The 20,949-nt window shown below is 40.1% G+C and overlaps 1 protein-coding gene across 1 annotated transcript in view; it reads left to right on the top strand.

Moving 5' to 3' along the window:
• Nucleotides 1-2,139: 2,139 nt before the first annotated feature.
• Nucleotides 2,140-20,949, top strand: part of LOC122536186 (membrane-bound alkaline phosphatase-like) — a gene marked incomplete at its 3' end in the record, with an annotated part of 34,431 nt that continues 15,621 nt past the window's right edge. Inside the window, exon 1 of the mRNA XM_043668346.1 lies at nucleotides 2,140-4,001. Within this exon, the coding sequence (XP_043524281.1) occupies nucleotides 3,911-4,001 (91 nt within the window). The remainder of the gene's footprint in view (nucleotides 4,002-20,949) is intronic.

Here is a 20,949-nt window from a genome sequence, read left to right as displayed (position 1 = left end):
GCTTCCAGTGTCGGAACGTGTAGGTTGCCAGCTGTTGATCATGCTGATGAAACGGTTCGCCCGACCGTTGGACTTTTGAGTTCCACTCCTCTTTCAATTTGGCCTCTTTTGTATCCTCGCGATACGCGTCCGTCAAAATTGAATGTACCAGACGTACGTTTTTTAAACCTCTTAGCCACTTTTAAAAGTATGCATCTACATTACAACTTAATCCACGGTCGCTGTAATAAAAAGAAAAACAACTTGATACATGAATATATGAAACAATTTGATATATGAAATGGTGAACAATTGCGTTGTCTTCTATCGGCAAATCAGAAATACATTTCTTGACATAAAGTGATCTGTTAAACTGTTCAGTGACAGTATTCTGACGATATACATACGTATGTATATGTGTGTGTGTATATATATATATATATAAATATAGGGAGTCTCATAATGTGACGACATCAAATAACTCATAAAATATTTATTGTACGAAAAAATGTTTCAGATAGAAGTTGCATGGTTTCCAGAGGGAAAGTATAGTACTGCATATAGTACTGCAATCAGTTTTATGTTATTTTGCTTTTTTATCAAAATATGGAGTCACCTTTAATTTTTTAAATGGAATAGTTAACATTTCTTTTCGAATTCGGACAAAGCGTTGCTGAAAAAGTATTACACCAAATACGGTCTAAAATACATAATGTTACTGAGCGGAACTGTCTTTTCTAATACAATGTAAAAAAATATTTTTGCTAATATCTCAGCGGGGGGGGGGGGGGGAGGATTTCCTCCTTGACAAACGCAACGTTTTCGGCGTATGTCAACATGATAGGCTGAATCTTATCGTGCAACGCAATGAGCAAAATAAGAAGATAACGCAGTAAGTAAAACAGACGGGTGAGGAAGGTAGTTCAATTTTTTAAATGGAATAGTTAATATTTCTTCTCGAATTTGGACAAAGCATAAAAGTATTGAATTCTGTATAAAAAAATATTACATCAAATAAGGTCTAAAATACATAGTGTTACTGAACTTAACTGTCTTTTCTAATACAAAGCAAAAAAATATTTTTGCTAATATCTCAGCGGGGGGAATTTCCTCCTTGACAAACGCAACGTTTTCGGCGTATGTCAAGTATGACAGGCCGAACCTTATCGTGCAACGCAATGAGCAAAGTAAGAAGATAACGCAGTAAGTAAAACACACGGGTGAGGAAGGTAGTTCAATTTTTTAAATGGAACAGTTAATATTTCTTCTCGAATTCGGACAAAGCATAAAAGCATTGAATTCTGTATAGAAAAAGTATTACACCAAATAAGGTCTAAAATACATAGTGTTACTGAACTTAACTGTCTTTTCTAATAAAAAAATATTTTTGCTAATATCTCAGCTGGGGAAATTTCCTCCTACCACCGTAACAAACGCAATGTTTTCGGTGTATGTCAAATATGACAGGTCGAACCTTATCGTGCAACGCAATGAGCAAAATAAGAAGATAACGCAGTAAGTAAAACACACGGGTAAGGAAGGTAGTTCAATTTTTTAAATGGAACAGTTAATATTTCTTCTCGAAATCGGACAAAGCATAAAAGCATTGAATTCCGCATAAAAAAGTATTACACCAAATAAGGTCTAAAATACATAGTGTTACTGAACTTAACTGTCTTTTCTAATACAAAGTAAAAAAATATTTTTGCTAATATCTGAGCGGGGGGAATTTCCTCCTTGACAAACGCAACGTTTTCAGCGTATTATAGGCCGAACCTTATCGTGCAACGCAATGAGCAAAATAAGAAGATAACACAGTTAGTAATACAGACGGATGAGAAAAGTAGTTCAATTTTAAATAGAATAGTTAATATTTCTTCTCGAATTCGGACAAAGCATAAAAGCATTGAATTCTGTATAGAAAAAGTATTACACCAAATAAGGTCTAAAATACATAGTGTTACTGAACTTAACTGTCTTTTCTAATAAAAAAATATTTTTGCTAATATCTCAGCTGGGGAAATTTCCTCCTACCACCGTAACAAACGCTATGTTTTCGGTGTATGTCAAATATGACAGGTCGAACCTTATCGTGCAACGCAATGAGCAAAATAAGAAGATAACGCAGTAAGTAAAACAGACGGGTGAAGAAGGTAGGAGACGCGCGTAGGTAGGGGTGGGTGGCGCGGCGGAGCTATCAGTGTGCCACGGCGCAACCGGACAGGCGTTTCGCGATGGGGGTGGCTGGATAGAGGCGCCTAACAGTAGCTGAGTCGCATGATCCCTTCATTCGGGTTCGCACGGCTACCGTCGTCTCCGCTCGGCTCTCCGCTCAGTACTTCGCGTTTCGAAGAAGCGGCCGGCGAGTTTACCGAAGCGCTTCTGCCACTGCGCTTCCAATCGTGTCACTGCGCGAGCTCTTTCTTTCTCTCTCTCTCCCTCTCTCTCTCACACTCTCACTCTCATTCTCACTCTCACTCTCACTCTTTCTCTCTCCCCGTTTACGCGCGTGCAGTTTTCTCGCTCGACAGTCGCTCGGCGTTTCGCGCTTCCTCGCGCCCCACGCGGCTCCACGATAACGTTCGCCAGCGATCCCCAGTGATCGAAGGGTTCTTCGACGATCAACATCGCGAGGCGATCCCATCTCTGCGATCATCATATACGTTCACGTTTGTTCGTTCAGTTCAGCTCGAACGAGCATCGTGAGACGATCGAGCGTCTGAAGTGTTCGAATTCTGCCGATATTTTGGAGCAAAGTGCGTTATCGTTGCGTTCACGTGTCGATCCTGACTTGTGATACCGCCACGAATATTCGAACGGATTGTCCTGCCTCTTTTTTTTTCGCGAACGTCCGAACAATTCGTTCGAGTTCACTGGAACGAGTGCACTGAAAGTGAAAGATCAGGGAGAAGAGAGAACTGAGTGTGTGTTTGTCAACGATCCCGAGTGGTTTCGTTCGATTTTCCCGCGATTTTCGCAACTACTACTACCGAAAACGCGGGACATACGTGCATACGTGTACGAGGAACGAGCGTGGGCTTGTCACCAGTGGAAACTCGTGATCGCCCGAATAGAAACTTCACGCTGATCGTTAGATTTCAGGGGCAAATAGGGGTTCCGATTGCTTTTAACAGCGAGAGAGCGGGAGCTTTGATCCTCTGACTGGAAACCGCCAGTGGTGGTGTGTTGCCAACGCTACATCGGAAAGGAACTTCAGTGGGAAGCACGATGTCGCTTGTTTCGGATGCGAGTTCGTTTCTGCGGTCGCGATAGGTCGAGCGTATCAGTGGACGGAAGGTTGACCCTTCGAATAGCTGTAAACAGATCGCAGACTGATCGCGGGTGACTAGCGTAGAACGTCACGTCGATACGAATCGATGTTCGAGCCGAGTGATTCAAGTGATAGTGCGTGCGTCCGTGCATCTTGACCTCGTAACCAAACGTTTCCCGCGGACGAGAAACTTTCGTGCCTCGTGACCATCGAATCGAAGATACAACGAATCGCGTTAAATAGAACGGGGGAACGTTTAAATGTCAGGCGTGGCGGGTGTTCAAAATGTTCGATTCGTTAGGACCGACTCGTTTCACTGATCAGACGAAGCCAAGTGGTGATGGTAACTCGAAGCGAAGGAAGAACCACTCGAACTCTTCCTTTCCTGAGCAGCGAATTTGCTAATTAAAGCGAATCATTTGGCATTCCACTGTGAAATCGGTTAATGTCGCCACGGCGTAGGGATCGAGGTTGTTACGGTTCTCCGTTTGAGCGGTGTTCGCGTCGAGACACACGGCCACAGGTCTGACGAACAGCTGGCAATCGATGAGTCGTCTTTTCTCTGGCTGACGTTCACCCGGCACAGCGATGTTCGTCGAAAGGGGGGAATGAAGGGTCATCCGGACAGCACGTAGGGACTGGCCCTTCTCGTTTTCGGAGATGTGGCGCTATCTGCAGTGCACTATCTTCGGGCTTACCGTCGTCCTGCTGGCGATTCATGAGATAGTCCTCGTGCGAGCTGGTGAACAAGGTAATCCACGTGTTGTATTTTTTTTTGGTAGAAGGATCGCGGAAAATCGGCCGCGGAATTCTAATGCGGAAATATTCATGTATTCGTGGAAAAATTAAGTCACTAGTGATTATCTAGTGGTACCTGTTTCTATAAACATTTTGGAATAACGTATAAATGGAATAACGTAATATTATAAAAAGCAGAAATACACTTTCGTTCTACTTTATCGTAATTCAATATATTACAGAAATTAAATACTTGGTCTCGTAAACGAACCGTGAAAGTTGTAGTCAACGTGTTAACACTACAATTACCGACGGCTAAAGTATAAAATTAAGCAGAGAAATTAATATGAAAGGAACAATTTATAGTATAGTGAAGAGAAATTATAATATATTAAATCAGAGAAATTGTAGTGAAATGAAGAATTTATAATGTAATGAAGAACACGAGCTTCTTTATTTCATTAAAAGTTATTCGAATATTGTTATAAATGTATAAATTTATAAATTGATTGTTTTATAATCTCACTATTCTGATAGTTTTAGTGTTAACATTAGAGGGTCACGTATATCACATGATTATTTTCTTTCGAGTTCTTTCAACGACAGTATATTTTTGCCAGGACGAACGATTTGATTTGGATTGCTCACAAATCAAATGTCAAAATTGCCAAACTTTTATCAACCAAAAACTCGTCAGTTGAAGTATAATTTAAATACTGCGAAAAAAAAGTATCCCGAGCTCTAAATGTATTCCGAGAGCAACTGCATGCAATTTGGCGATGCGAGAACAGCCAAACTACGAATACTTACTTTACTTCGTTGGTAAACACGCACCGATGGTTACACGTTTGTTTTTCGTCGAATTGAGTCACGCTCGTACGTTCGTGTGTTCTTTCAATTACGTCTCATCAATGATAATTCTACGAAGAACATTCTTTTGCCCCGGGAATTTTTTCGCTTACTGTTAGCTCGTGATTATAATTTCATGACGTGTGGAGACTCTCGCGTGGAAAAAGCGACATTCTGATTGAAATGTGAATACATCACACCAAAACTGTGAAATCGATAAGAGGGAAATGAAATTCCTGTCAAGTCGGTCTTTCTGAAGTAATCTTTCAATTTTCCATTCGTTTAATTAATCGAGGAAAACAGTACGAATTTTCGAAATAACAAGAATCCTTTGGCCGGTTTTTGACAGTTTCAAGAGCTGAAGAATTATTTTCTTATATTTCCTCGCGTTTTTAATTATCCTGGTCGCGCGTGTTCGACTTTTTTTGTCGAGAGTTATACCAGACGGTTCTACACACTTACGTACTTTTCGCGGGGAACTGCGGCAACGAACGTGAATGCATTAATTAAAGCACCCGCGTAATAATTTTATAGAAACTGTTAAACACCGTTGGATAAAGCAATTAGTATATGTACATAGAATATATTTCCACGTGACCTGATTATGCAAGGCGGAATGTATCGCGGGCAAACTTCGTCATTGAACTTTTTTAACTTCATTCCCTACGATTATGAATTATTTCAGTTTGGCTGCAGTTCTCACTGATTATTATTACCGATTGTGATAACGTCAACAGCCAGCCAATAAATTCGAATTAGTTGTTGTAATTACAGCGGAACTTCCGTCGGTTGATCGAACGATTTCCAATATTATACAGCCCGTTTTTCGCGCGTATGGTTATCGCGAAATAGGGGTACGCAAGACATCGACGGGTAATGCAATTTCCCACTGTCAGAAATGTTATTTCTCAGAAATTTCCTTTTCGTATAGCACGAAATACGCCGTATTCCTTTTCTCCTTCGCACAATGGACGAATACTGCACGCTTGATCTTTTTCTCCTCGTTAAACGGAATAGTTTCCGTGGACAATATACATACATCTTTTCTACAAAAATTCGATACAATGACTGTCTTTTCATTTCAGTTTTTTTTCACTTATCACGTTCCGATTCTCTATAATCCACAATTTCTCAAACTTTCCATCGACAGAGGACACACCTTTCCTCTCTCGCGTGGTCAGCGTTGTAATTTTGCTAATAGAATTATCTGTAAATCGTTTTAGCATTCGAACTTGCGAGTTCGCAGTGGCTACGGTCGGTTTTGATCAGCCACAATGCGTGAATCGAGGATATGCACGGTTTCGTGATACGTGTACGTACACATATCGGCAGGTTTTAGCAACGCAATGCAAATTGCAACGGGTTTACCAGTTTCATAACAAAGTTACATGCAGAATCTATTCGACTGCGAATCGTAAGTGCTCGCGCGATGCTGAAATCAACGTTTCCTTTTATCCAGAGTTTCACCGTAGATTTCCAATTCAGTTTTGCATTTTTCGCCCTATCTCGCGTTCCTTTCTCTCAGCTTTTCGTTGAATGAATAACAAACACGAGCAACGAAATGAAATTTCACATGGATCATTAAAATATTGGCTTTCCGTAGAATTGTACTTGTTTGATTATTCAATGCGATTTACTATTATCATTGTTTGGCACTGTTTGAACAAGTGATGTGTACTGATTGACGTAATGTATTGCAATGTAATAATTTGTAATACTTTAGTTGTACATTAGTAATTCAATCGTAACCATGTATTTGGTTAGCCAAAAAGTAGCTGCGTTTTTTGTGTGTAAATGAAAGGAAAATTTTTCGTCAAAAACAAAAACTTCATTAATATATCGACAATTTTGTTTGATTATCTTTCAGTCAGCTTCGAAACTCTTATCAGTTTCGACAAGAATGATTTGATATCCTCGTTAATAGTGAAATTTAGCAAACTGACACAGTCCTTCAAGGGTTTTTCATCATATATTCGTACATATGTCAGATAATTTTTTATGAGTTTGCACAGCGTTGTATTTTTCCTATTGGGAAATAGTACACAGCAAACTACAACGAAAATTTTCCTTCTTGATTTTCCATTTTGAAATCGATAATTATTAACGAGATCGTGTACCTTTTTTTCTGAAACAAGCTCGAACAATCAGGTATCGAACTCCATAATGAATTTCCTGTTTAAAATGAAGTTAGTTTCATTTTTAGAAAAAATACAATTACTTTTTAGCAAGTAAATCCATTAAATATATACACGTACGGAAAAATTGTAAAAATTGTTAAGTAGCGGTAGTCTCCAATTGCTTTTTTAACTTGACGCGACTTTAAATAAATAAATGATATTGTCGTTAGAACAATTGTCGTCGATATTGTCTCAATTTTCTGAGCTGCTGCCGGTGTGAAATACAATCGGGAAATACCCATCGCGGAAATGAGAAATTCTTTCATTGAGAAATTCTTTTTCAAGTTCTCCTCAGCTGTCGTCGGAATTCGTGAGCATTTCCTAACTCAATGCGTCGTAACGAATGCCATTCGCAACAATCCTTTTTTTTTTTTTTTTTTCTTTTTGTTGCGACAGTGCAGCAGAGTTAAGCGAGCGGGATCGTTTTAAGCTGGTGAATTTCACGGATCGATCAAATCCACGACACATTCGCCGCCGTTTTGTTCGTTTATCAATGCAATCGAATCCTATTGTAAAGCCGTGACCGCAGCGTCGAACGCTCGGTCGCTAGAAACTATATTAGTCCGTTGTTTATTTTCATTGTTTTCCATCGGTGATGGTATTTGACGTTGGCTCTCGTTAATTATTTATTTCCCGCCCTTTCCTTCATTCGTAATTCTTCGCCGCGCGCGACCACGAACGCTGAAAACCTATTTTCGGTGTATTTTCCTTTTGTAAAAGTGAGCGTTGCATCAGTCAACGAATATCAACGAGCCTAAAACACGCGCAGCTCGTCCGTCTTGTCGAACGCATGATCAGTGTATATCTAAAAATATACTCGCAATAGGTTCGTCGAATTCGCGTAAGATTTCGTATGTTTCAAATTTGATTCAAACGACGTTGAAAGTTTTGGAAACGAGATACAAATATAACGAACAAAATATGGAATAAAAATCGTATTCCACAGAGGAGTTTGTTTTGCATATTTTGCAATAATGTAGGGTGGGCCAAAAGTTTCTTCTCACTTATTATTTTTTCTCTTTTTTTTTTAATAAGACATCAAAATATAAAGATAAAGTAATTTTATCAATTTTAAATTAAATTTAAGTTCAAACAGTAAAATTAAATAAAGTTGAAAAAATGATTTTCAGAGCGTTCGCAAATTCGTACATATATAATGAAAAAATTACGGATTTGTTTTAGTAGGACGTGATTTTTGACCCACCCTATATGTATGTAACTTACCTGCATGTAACAGTTTACGTTATTGGTGCAACAGTGAGAATATTTTTTAGAAAGATGTTTTCGAATGTTAAAAAGTGAGTTTCGATCAGGTCCGAATTATCACTGTCGATCTGTCATTTAAGATTTCGAAATCAGCGAATTGGGGTCGCGCTGGGATGGGATCGAGATTTAGTTTCGATCCACATCGACTCGCAGCGCCGGCAACGCTGAATTTAATTAATTCACACCCAGTTGGATTATTCGAATGAAACATCACTCCACGTAAACGTAATCGTAATCGTATAAAATGTTCGAATAAAACCGCGTCGATAACGATTACCGCCCCCCCCCCCAAAAAAAGGGAGAAGGTCATCGTATCAGCTGAAATTTCACGACGGTGCGCGGCTCTTGGTCAATTAATCCCTCCTCTCCTCACCCCTCCGTCGCCGCCATTACGCGAGTCGCGCGAAAGATTAATAAACTTCACCTCGTCACGCTCGTAACGCTGCGGTGCCAGCTTAGTTTACCTTGGAGTTTATCTACCAGCGAGCATAAATGCTCGCAATTTGTTCGCGCTTGTAACAGATAGCGGGATAATAGAAACTTCATCGTGCAACCAACGCCGTGGCAGTTGTTCGCGGTTACAAAACTGCGCGTCGCGCGGCTCATTTTCAATCCCTCTTTTTAATAGTCGTCGCGCTCTCGCCACTTCGTTGACGAATTCGTCGTACGTACGTACGAGGAGTTTCGCCGCGGTGCCGTCTTACCTTCGAAAATTAAACTCTCCGTGGTTCGAGCACCGTCGCGTTACGTCAAATGAAAAAAGTTTTATTACGAGAATCTTACGGATACGAGGAACTTTCTCTCGGGAAACACATTTGATTATCTGTCACGGTATCCTCCATCCCCCTCGTGCTGATATTTCGTCGTACGTAAGTAAGTTGGGAACTTTCCTTTCCGAACGTTTTGAGAACGACGTCTCGCGTGCTCGGCTAAGGCCGCGTTTATTGACGTCGAATCTCTCGGTGTTTCCTCCGTTCGTTCGATCGGATAAGGGCAATCGGCAAGTGTTTTTCCTCTCTTTTCGTTTTTCTCTCGACGACAGGCTAAGAACGGATTGCTCTACTCGCGAGAGAGAGTTTTACCCAGCGAATTTATTCGACAGACTGTCAGCAAGAGTCCCCGAGATTCGTGAAGGTAATGATTCGAGAGATCTCAGGCGGATAACCTGTAGCCAATTGTTGAACTAACTGACGAGGATCCTAGGTACAGAGACCGGAAATTAGACGGTGGACACTTAACCATCGCGGAGAACGGTATTTCCGTGCACTCCGTCGTAATCGAAACAGAATACGAGGGTAATTGAATTGGTTAACGGCAAGATGGAAGTGGAATTTTAGGATAATTGGCCGGAATAACATACGGCACGTTATAGCGTGTTCTACGAACGTACAGCCGAGCTCTCGAGTTTTCTAGCTTAGCCCTTACGAGTACGATTACAATAGAGTACAGTTTAAATTAGATTAGACTTCTTCGTGATTTTTATTTGTTTCTGACTGTCTGTCAATCTTTTTTGTACGAACAGAGTCAGACGTAATTTTTTACAGAGCTAAATTGAAATGATAAACGCCAGGGCATGGAAACTAGAACAGTTTCAATTTTTGGAATTTCTGTTGCAAGTCACGGGTGTAAATAGGTAAAGAGCAAGCACGTAGGCATTGTTCATCTCGTCTACGGACTTTTTTCGAAAATTATCCGTCTTCATCTGCAATGAATTGGTGAACTAATTAAACATTTTGTCGCGTTCGTCGTGCAAATGAAAATACGACTTTTATTGGTGTTCATTATCTGTCAAGCGTCTGTCTCTGTTTCTTTAATCTGCCGTCGTTTCCTCCGGGAGTCCTCCGGATTGCTTTCGACTCAGGGAAAAGAAGAACGAGAGCGAAACATTACTTTCGTAAGAATTGGATATCCTCAGTTTAATCGATGCTCCGTGAATCCATTCCGAAGACGGCGGATCCAAAGCAATTCTGTTTCATAATTCTCGTTGTCAGACCGCTTGAACACCGGCATTCGCGGAATTTCAATCGATCTTCCGTCAACTGTGATTTGACGGAAAGGAAATTTCAGTACAAATCGTTGCGGTAACGATTTTTATATCTGTCTGCCAATTAACTTTGGATTGAAATAAACGAGTGACAGAGCTTCCCGCACTGCAAGGATTACATTTTATCTTCAGTCGTTCGTTGAACAAAATTACCGGAATAACCGTACATTCCGTGTATTAAACTCGTTGCGGGACACGCGTTCAGAAAAGTCGAGGAAATCGTTTTCCGCGATCTCGTTGAGCACGTTTTTCAGCAACAGCCTATAACGATGCAGCTTGTCTGTACGGTTGCCGGCTTGTCAACCACTCCTGCGCAGTGATATTGTCGAGACGAGTTTGTCAGAACGAGCGTTTTTGAAACGAGCGCATACTTCGGATAATCCCGCTTCGACGTCCGATGGCTATTTTCTTCCAGAGGATTCTGCGGTTTCACTTTGCGTTGCAAGTTCGACTAGCGAGATTGTATTGATAATGCTTATCGAGTTATATTGTCATAGAGTTATAGTGTGTTTAATGAAAAAAATAAGTGCCATTTTTCTGAAAGAAATGGTCTTTTTGTACTTTCTTTTAAAAATTTTGCACACATGATCGACAGTACATCTAAAATAATACACACTGAATTAATAATGTGTTCAATCTTCACCACTAGCGATTACTGTCTGAATATTTTCCATCAACATTTTATCATACGAGACAGATAAAGACGTAAATAGGTTTTTAGTTTTATCTACTTTTTATATTTCGTTGCTTGGTATTTTTCAGAGTTACATCAAGGAAGCGCTATCGCGCTATCCAACACTCCGTTTTTTAAATAGCCCCTGGCACCAAAACGATTAAACGCACTGCACGTCTTTGCTCTTTCTCTGTCCTTTATCTCTTTCCATATTTCACAGCGCGAACGATGGATCGTCCGAACCAACGAAACTAGCCGGAGAATGAGAATTCACGCGCGCTTTCCCTCCCGAACTCGAGGCTGTTAATCTAGGTAAAAATAATGGCATAAGGTTTTTAACATAACGTCGTTTAACATAAATATAAATAAAGTTTATTTGGAATAAATAAATATATTATATTTATATGTTATATATTAATATATTATATTTATTATAAATAAATTATATTTAGGAATTAACAGATATTGGAAAAGGTAAAAATAATGGCATAAGATTTTTAGCATAACGTTGTTTAATATAAATATAAATAAAGTTTATTTGGAATAAATAAATATATTATACTTATATGTTATATATTAATATATTATATTTATTATAAATAAATTATATTTAGGAATTAACAGATATTGGGAAAGGCAAAAATAATGGCATAAGGTTTTTGGCATAACGTCGTTTAACATAAATATAAATAAAGTTTATTTGGAATAAATAAATATATTATATTTATATGTTATATATTAATATATTATATTTATTATAAATAAATTATATTTAGGAATTAACAGATATTGGAAAAGGTAAAAATAATGGCATAAGATTTTTAGCATAACGTCGTTTAACATAAATATAAATAAAGTTTATTTGGAATAAATAAATATATTATATTTATGTTATATACTAATATAATATAATTTATAATATATTTATGTATTAATATAATATATTTTATAATATATTTATATATTTATTATAAATAAATTATATTTAGGAATTAACAGATATTGGAAAAGTCCCAATACGAGGAAAAATGTACAAAATAATACAAAGGATATTAATCTCTCACTAGATTCTCACAACTCGTTACTATAATACCATGTAATACTGCTTCCTTCACAATACGCACCCTTGAAATCTTCGTTCTTTGCACACTCATACACACACACACACAAAACCATATTTTCTTAAAACCTGGCTAAAGCATTGAACAAACAAATATTCTCAGGCCTGACCTCGGACACGCAGCAGACGACGATTGCCTCGGTCTTAGGTCATCTCCCAACAGGAAGAAGCAATTCCGAGCAATTTTCCAGGTTTCCTCGGCCCGCGTTAATAAATCATATTCACTAAAAATGCCAGGTTGAAACTCCAGGTCGAAATTTTTTTTTTTTTTTTTTGCCGGATTCGGTTTCAATGCGGTTCGAGCACGGACTGGGTGCTCGGTGGAATTTAATGGAGAGAGACGAGCAGCCCGGCCTACTCATGACGTTACCATATTTTTCGTGGCCGGTAATTGCGCAGAATGAAGCGTGCGGGCCCGGCTATTCCCGTGCGTCAGAGATAAGAGGTGAATCCGGGATACGCTCCATCTTGCTAGATCCTTCGTCCGATTACTTACGGGGGAGAGAAGGGGGAGGTTGCATACGATTGTACGAAATCTAGATCGTACATCGTTCGTTGTAATCTGGCCGTAATTTGCTGGTAATCTATGGGAATTTTCAGGGGGCGGCCGCCTGTTACTGTTTGTACTTAACGCACGTCCGCGTCGTAAGAATCCGTTAATTACGACAGCGGATGAAAATCGGCCTATAATTATGAGCTTCCCAGTGCGAGGCGTTTAATGGTTAGCAGCAGTGGTGCAATTAGAAGCTACGGTACGATCCATCGCATCCGCGATTACGATCTAACGATAATGCCAGCGATAATGAATACACGTGTACTGTTTATGGTTTGTGGGCGTTTGTCGGCTTTTCACGCGAGCGTTAGAACCGCGGGTGATAAGGGGTTCGTTTTTATAATTACACGGTCTGTGTACAAATTTTCGACGTACCTCTCTCTCTCTCTCTCTCTCTCTCTCTCTGGTCTGAATTGTAACAGCAGATTTTGAAGTTGTTACGACAGAGTTAAACTAAATTCTAATTTCGTCTTTTATCTTTAGCTAGGGATAATGAAAGTTTACGACACGATGGCTGTGTTTCACCCGAATACGTACGTTTCAACGAGATGTTTTTTCTGGGTGTCTTCAATTTTCGCACGCAAGAACGGACAACAAACGGGGGGAAGATTCTCTCCGCGGCAAATACATTTCTGGTGATATGGATTTTATGGGAGATACACGTGGCACTTTTACACCGTTAAAATGTATGCTCGCAGGGCTTTATTGGCGAGGCTGTTGATATAAATCGCTCGAGACGGATTCAACAGCGCCACGGTCCCGCGTATTTTCCATATCTATATATTTCTACCGAAAAGAATTTCTACCCGGGAAAAGATCGTCGTCAGTTTCTTCGCGTAGAGCTTAAACAGAAATTGTTAGTGCATCATGAAAGTTGTTCTACATTTTCATTTTTATCTTTACGATGCAACCAAGTTTTTCTTTCACGAACGAACGATGTTATCCGCGTGTCGTCTCGCGACTTGAATTTTCCCTATCACCCTTTTTCATTCCTACATCCGCTCTAGATCTAAATCTCACGCTCGACTCTCGACTATTCAATTTCGAATCGCCCGCGTTTGTCTGCGTATCAATTAAACAACTTCACTCTGGCACGTTTCATTCAATCTCTATTAACAGCGATATGATGGTAGATGGTCCATTACAGCGGAGACGAACGCAACGTGCCACATAATTTTCATTTTGCCTCGATCTCTCCTTTCCCTCGGGGCTCTCTTTCCTCTCCACTCTCCTTGCGTTTATTTCGGAGGACGTAGGTGGTCGTAACCAAGGCAAAAAGATCGTTACAGGTAATGGGGTTCGGCTTAGCTTTTATCTCCTTTACCTTCTCCACCCTGATATAACCCGATTCAACTGTCTGAGTCGCGAGTAGTCACGGGATCCTCTCGAATATATACCTTTTCGTGACGTTTACTCGAGATAATTACATCGGTATTACGCTCCCGCTCTCGATCCAATTCAGACCGTGTTCGTTTCGGTTTTGTAACAACGTTGAAACGAGACGGACTTGTCTCTATCTTTTTTCCCCTCTCGCGGTACGCGTTCGTTTGCCTCGCTATTTTCGCAGCTGTCACGCAGTGGTTCGTCGGAACGAAAAGTCGATAAGTTGATAAATTTTTTTCAACGTACCATTACTTTAAATGGAACGTAATACGATCGATATTAATCTGCTGATTGGCACGTATATCGGACTGTGTTACCTTGATTTCCGCTTTCCCATCGTTTCTGATCTCATCGTCCCGATAATTAATTTTGGAACAATCAAACCTGTCGATACCGCGGATTTCAGGTATTCTTTCCTTACGATGAGAGCCTCAAAGAGTATTTTCGTCAGAGCTAATATTGTTCTCGATTAATTGCATGAATCTGTTTGTTTTAATAATTGCCATTCGAATTTGAATGATTTGTGTGCAGAGTAATTTGCTACGTGTTAAAGCAGGACTTGAGAACAGTTATAACATCGTTTTCGCTATTTGGGATAGTTAGGAAGCGAGCGACTGATTATATACGGACATGTTCTACTTGCGGACAGTGTCTGACTATATCGGACTCATTTTACTTGCAGGTGCCTGACCATGTGGATTCACTCTACTTGAGAGATATATTATTAGTCCATTTAGACATCCCCAAGTTTGATAATGAAAATTAGAAAAAAAAAATTGTTAATTGCGGAGAAAGCTTTGAATTAAGAAAAAAAAAAGCTAAAACGAATCTAGGATTCAGTGCAGAACCGAAAAAAAAATAGCAGTCCTAGATCTGATATCTGATATACGAAGGATCGTAATCGAAACCGGTATCACGGCAGAAATTTCGATTCTTCAAGAGTCGTTCGTAAGTGTTTCAATCAGGACCGTGATCTAGCAGTTTTTATATTCGATTCAAGCTCAAGGTTAAAGTATCAATTATGTTAATGTATTAACTAGGTTGATGTATTAATATTCGTACTACTAGAATCGCGTGCTACGTTAATTCGACACTGGCAGAATTTCGTTTCATTTCGGCTCGTGAAATTGTCGAAATGGATACGTTAATTCGCCACCTCGATAGCAAATTGCGAGAAACGCAATGGATTTTCTTACGACGTGTGGTAGAACGCGTAACAGAACACGGTTGACGGTAATCCATTAGAATAATTACAGCGGTGTCTCTTACACATGTCAGAGCCGAGGTATATTAACGCGAACGTACGTCCGTACGTCGCGGCGAATGACACAAATGAAGTTACGTGCACATTAGGACGCGTAAGTACATTTAGCCAGATTCGTGTTGAATGCCAGATTACCCTCAATTATCTTAGCTGCGTGGCGTCGCTCCTCTCGCGTTGAATCAATTCGCGATTAATTAATTAACAAGCGTCCGACGAACGATCAACGAATAACAAAACAGAACTATTTGATTAGTTACGCGCGATGATGTTACCGAGTTGCGTGATTCGCTCCGCGACTTTGTGAACGCGGGACCGTGGGATCTCCATCTTTTATGCATTTCGAATTCTCGAGAAGTTTCGAACACAACGCCGGCTTTATTGAGAGACGCGAGGTTCCTCTCGCGATCTCCTCCTCTTACCCTCCAACTTGCAGCGTTTTATTCGCGCTCGTAACGTCATCCCGTAGTACTTCTTCCTCTAATCTTTCGCAAGAAACTCGGTTACTTGTTATGAAGTTGACCGTCGATTGTGATGCTTCTTCCTTTCTCGAACGCTTGCAACTTCTGCGACAGACCGTTGTTACCAATTTTCCTTCTACTTGCCGCGTGCGCTCCCTCACTGTCTACAGTCGCACCGAAGAAGAAACTTTCCGCCGGTTATGCGCGACGTTGCATAACATACACCGTCTCGCGGGGTGGATGTTTAGCACGTGGAAATATTGTTTTTTTTTCCCCTCTCTTTTCGTGTGTATTACGTTTCTGGACCAGGCGACGCGAAAGAGGAATACAGAGATGAAAAAAGGGGGAAAAAATTAGAGAAGAGAGACGCGAAACACGCGAAGATAGTACACTGCACGAAGCTTTTTCAAGCTTCAGTTGGTTCGACAGAAAGTGCACCGAAACGTTTCATACGTTTTTACTTACTGCATATATTCTTTTTATTCGCTTTCAAGTCACTTTCATGCAAAAAAAAAAAAAAAATAATAATAATAGCGAAAAATGAAAAATATCGGGCAACACTGTAATTATTCAAAACAAGCGCCCGTATTACTGCTCGAAGTGCGAAGCCGTGTTTCAAATCGGCAATTTTCGTCACTCTACCGATGTTTGTCGGAAAACAATTTCGTCCCGCGTTTGATATTTTTTGCATAAATAAATTCCTCGTACTCCTCTCAGCTTATTCATAATCCCGAAACTAAACGAAACGGCTATCGAAATGCGTTCGGTGAATTTTGATTTTTCGCGTTTTCCTGTGCTACGTTGCAGTTTGTTTGTCGTCATCGCGGCAAAAATGCGAGTGCGTCGAGAAACTTACAGAGTTCTCCTTTCTTTCTTTCCTTTTTTCTTTTTCTTTTTTAATTCCGTAATATTGTTTTCGAATAATCATGTCTCGCTTTTCTCTCTTTACGAAACTTTTTCCTCAATACGCTGCTTGGTTTAAATGCTTTTCCTTCCCATCGAACAACAATCGAACAACGTTCGATTGTTTCTCGTTCGCGGTTTTTCCTTCGCCGATTGAGTTAGCAAACGGATTAAAGTATATCTGATAAAGGTAAGCCATCTTTGTAAATTATGAAGCATTAGATGCTTCAGATTGGTAGCTAATTACCTCGAGGTCTCTTGCAGAAGGCCGACAAGTTTCTCCACGTTCCCTTTGCGTGACGTAATTACTCACCGTCCTAATCCAGCTCTGTAAATATTTGCGCTATCGCGAAAGCGAATCGGTTCGAGTGATGGCTCCGGCTTCCTTATTTCACCGTTGGATTCCTAGATTTCATGATTACGCGTCAGTCAAGATTAATTGGCCACGCGTATTACGTTCTCGCAGGGGACCAGCGCGAAATAAAGCGCAACAACGGCGCGTGAATGTAAAATCATGCCGAGGATAACATTGCTGAGTATTCAAGGTATAGATAGATAAATCTTGCGTGGGAAATCCGAAAAGAAATTTTAATGTGTAGACTTCTGCTCAAATTTCGTTGTACATTTCTCTGACAGATTCGAATGTTGTAATTACAAATTCCACACTTGAAAATATAAATTTCTTCTTTCATTTGAGCCTTTGTATCATGATCAGAAAAATTTTCTGTTCATACTTCATTCAAAAAAATAGACGAAAAATTTTCTAGTAGCAGTGTTTTATTTGAATTAGAAAATACAAATGTAACGTAAATGGTATGAATATATCAATATTCGATTATGTTCAATATTAGACACCGCTGTTACATGTTAGATTATTATATTATAAATTATTATATTCACAACATAAAAGAGAGAGAAAAAATTTAATTCCATTTGAGGCAAAAGTTTTTTTTCCATTGAAAATTAATCTTCAGATGTAATAGCTTTGAGTTTAAATGAAATGATAAATTGTGCGAGTTTTGCATTTGGTGAAATTGGAAAAGATGTCACTTGCGGTTTATAAAGAAGAGTTGACAATGATTTCAATTCGTTTGACACTAGTGTTACAATATGATACTAAAAGTTGAGGGAGATTTATTAATAACAGCAAAAAATTGTCGACAATTTAAACCTCACAAAGAAAAAAGTCATACAGCGACCTACTTGATCTCATTTGAGTCTTTGACAGTCTTAAGTATGTTCTTTTTTTTCTCCTTTTTTTACATCACCACTAGATATCTACATTCTTAAGGATTAAAATCTTTTTTTTGAAAAACAATACCCTAAAATTACAATCTTTTTTTACCATTGAACTTTGAACATTAGATTTAGATGATTGATATATTTGGGTTATTTGGATTCTTGAATCCAACATCGAATGTTCAATAAAACGGCGAAAAGAAATGATACAGTGAGTTTTAAGAGACACTTCAATCTTCATAATAATCGTGGACTGAGTCGCGAAGAAAATTTTTTAATTAATCACGAAGGAAATTTCCACATTAAAATGTTTGAATTGTTATAATTTGAATAGAAAATCTTCGAATGAAACCAAGTGCAGGCTTCATGCTTTAAAATGATCTCGTTTTTTCGAAGCTATATCAGATAATTCTTCAATTGGTTTAATATTACACTCCTCGCTGTATATCAGCGTGCAATATATTCGCAATTACGCGATCGTATGGCGGGATTTGATTCCGCGAGCTCCGTGATTTAACATCATCGATCTTAACTTAACGATTCTAATAGTTAGAACTCGCGGGACGCGGTATTGTCAGTTTCGGTCTCGCGGGAAAATGATTTAAACGCGTGTCTAGGAGATACGAGAACGATGACGTCTGACTTGTGAATTAAGCGCATATCGTACGTACTGTTCTGGATACAATGCACACAGCTCGTTTCATATCCACGAGATACGTGCCAATCCAATTACTTCGCAGTAATGGCCTTGGCAGTCTTGAATCCCATCAATGCTTGCCATCGTCCGAAAGATCAAATCAAAGTGTAGCAGCAGCCGAAGTGTCCCGTAGATTCCAGATATTCACACGCCGCGGATTCGAGTTGCAAGATTCGATACGAACGAGTCGGTAACGTCAATGCGAGGCAATATCGGCGACTTTGATTAATGAAATTTGACGCAAACTGGCTCAAATTTACGCGATCCTGTATCGACAACTGGAACTTCCCTCCGGATATCGGAGATTCGGGAGATCATCAGTCCAAAATTCAGTTTAGACGTCGGACCATTTGTCGTAGGGAACGTCGCTCCGTGATTTTCTTCGCTCCGCGTTACGCTGAAGGAGAATGCGTTGTCTGATGCAATGTAAATGAACCTGAGGATGTAAATGAAGCCCTGCCGGGATGTTTTAACTACGTGGTCGCGCGGATCAGTCGCGGAGACGACGTCTATCGCTTTTTCAGAATTTACGGTACCATTTACTTATGCCATTCATCACTGCGGTCAGCATTTATCTGCCGTTTCGATGTCTGAATTTTTCTCTGTACCTCAATCGGAAGCAAATATAATATAGGTGTTCGATAGATCAAAAGGCAGCCATAGCTCGGCGTACACTTTTTCACCCTCGTGCTATTGGCGCTCGCCAGTATATCACACAATCGTGCACGGAGTTTCGCAGTCGACGGTCACAAAGTCCAATTTATTATCTCGCGATATCGCGCGTCCGTTGTTTTAAGATTCCCGTGAATTTATCGTTATAACGCGCTGGCAACGTCATACCTTGATACTGGATGTTTCCCTTCCGCGTTTGTCTCTTTTTCCCCCCCATGCAGACGAAGTTTCGCAACTTAAATCGCTGTTTCCACGTGCGTGTTTCTCTCCGTTAAAAAGTTGAGATCTCGGGAACGTTCCGATCTGGGAATTGGACGAAACGACGTCCGGTGGTGATTGGCCGGATTGGTGCTGTTAACTTCAAATCCTTAGACTTGAAATTACACGAATGTTCGTTCGTGTGATTTCTACCAAGAGACAACGGAAAGCGCGGTCGAAGAAAAATAAATAAACTGACGGATTCGCGTCCGCGGCAAATTTTCTGCGACGATTTTTCGATGAAAGGGCCACACCTCCGTGTCAATGCCTTCGATAACGGAGGAAAAGTTATTTAGATCTTGAGAGTCGCTCCGCTCGGTGAAACGAGTTTAATTTTTCCAACGAGAAGGACTCGCATTGTACGGCGATAAAGGAGCGGCGCGGAGGATATCGAGCGAGAATTTATTCGGCGCAACTTTTTCGTTGCTCTCGTTTCGGCGCGAAGAAACTTTCTTCCCGGGCGCGGTATTTTCAGCACGGCGGCTGCCTTTTTAATTCCACGTGTCACGCGAAAACTGTTGGCCGAGTTTGGCGCACGCCAACACGGGATAATCATTATCTCGGCCTGAAATTATTTGACACGCGCCCGCGGTTAACGAGCGCGATTTTAAAATTCACCAGGCTTAATTAGCGCGCATCGCTCCGGTTTGCGTTGGAGCGGCGATGGAAACGTGTAAACGTAGAGCGCCCGCTCCGGAAGAGTTTTCCCTCGTTCCGGACGATATTAGTTCGGTCTTCTCGGCTCGGCGCTTATGTCACTGATGTACGACGCGATACAGGAGGCGTCTATTCACGCTAACACCACAGCGTCACACACAATTCGCCATTTCCACGTTGCGATATTGCACGTCCCGTAACGCGGTCGCAACTTCTGCAATTTATTTGCTATCGTTAATATACGCGAATTATACCTTACCTGGTTCCAATATTACACGTACCTTCCTATACTCGCTGATTGTTACTCGTTTACTTATCATTTGCCATTCTCTCTTTGATCGAGGCGCGAGAGTGTAATTTGAAGCGAGAAACGGTTATCAAAAGCGCCGATTATTTTTTTTTTTTTACACGTTGGTGTTCTCAGGGCGCCATAAAAAAATTACTTACCTTTTGTAATACAATATATAATTGTCGTATGGTGCATTTTCAATTTCACAATATTGCCCAGTTAGCTGCAATCGAAATTTTTTAGTCGACGATGTTCATTTTATTTTACTCATTCGAAACGTTTGAAACTCTGATAACCACCGTGGCCCATCGAGAAAATAATCTCCGGTCACTGGTGATCAACGCGTTAACGAACGTTATTTCTTGGCGAAGTTATTGCATAGCAACGTGGATTTTTTTTTCAAATAAATGTTGAAAAGGCGGCGGTAAAATTTCGAAAATTTCATACAGCGCGACAAAC

The sequence above is a fragment of the Frieseomelitta varia genome, unplaced genomic scaffold (assembly GCF_011392965.1).
Source record: "Frieseomelitta varia isolate USP_RPSP 00005682 unplaced genomic scaffold, Fvar_1.2 scaffold_807, whole genome shotgun sequence".
Lineage (NCBI taxonomy): Eukaryota > Metazoa > Arthropoda > Insecta > Hymenoptera > Apidae > Frieseomelitta > Frieseomelitta varia.
This window is presented reverse-complemented; position numbering and strand designations above follow the sequence as displayed.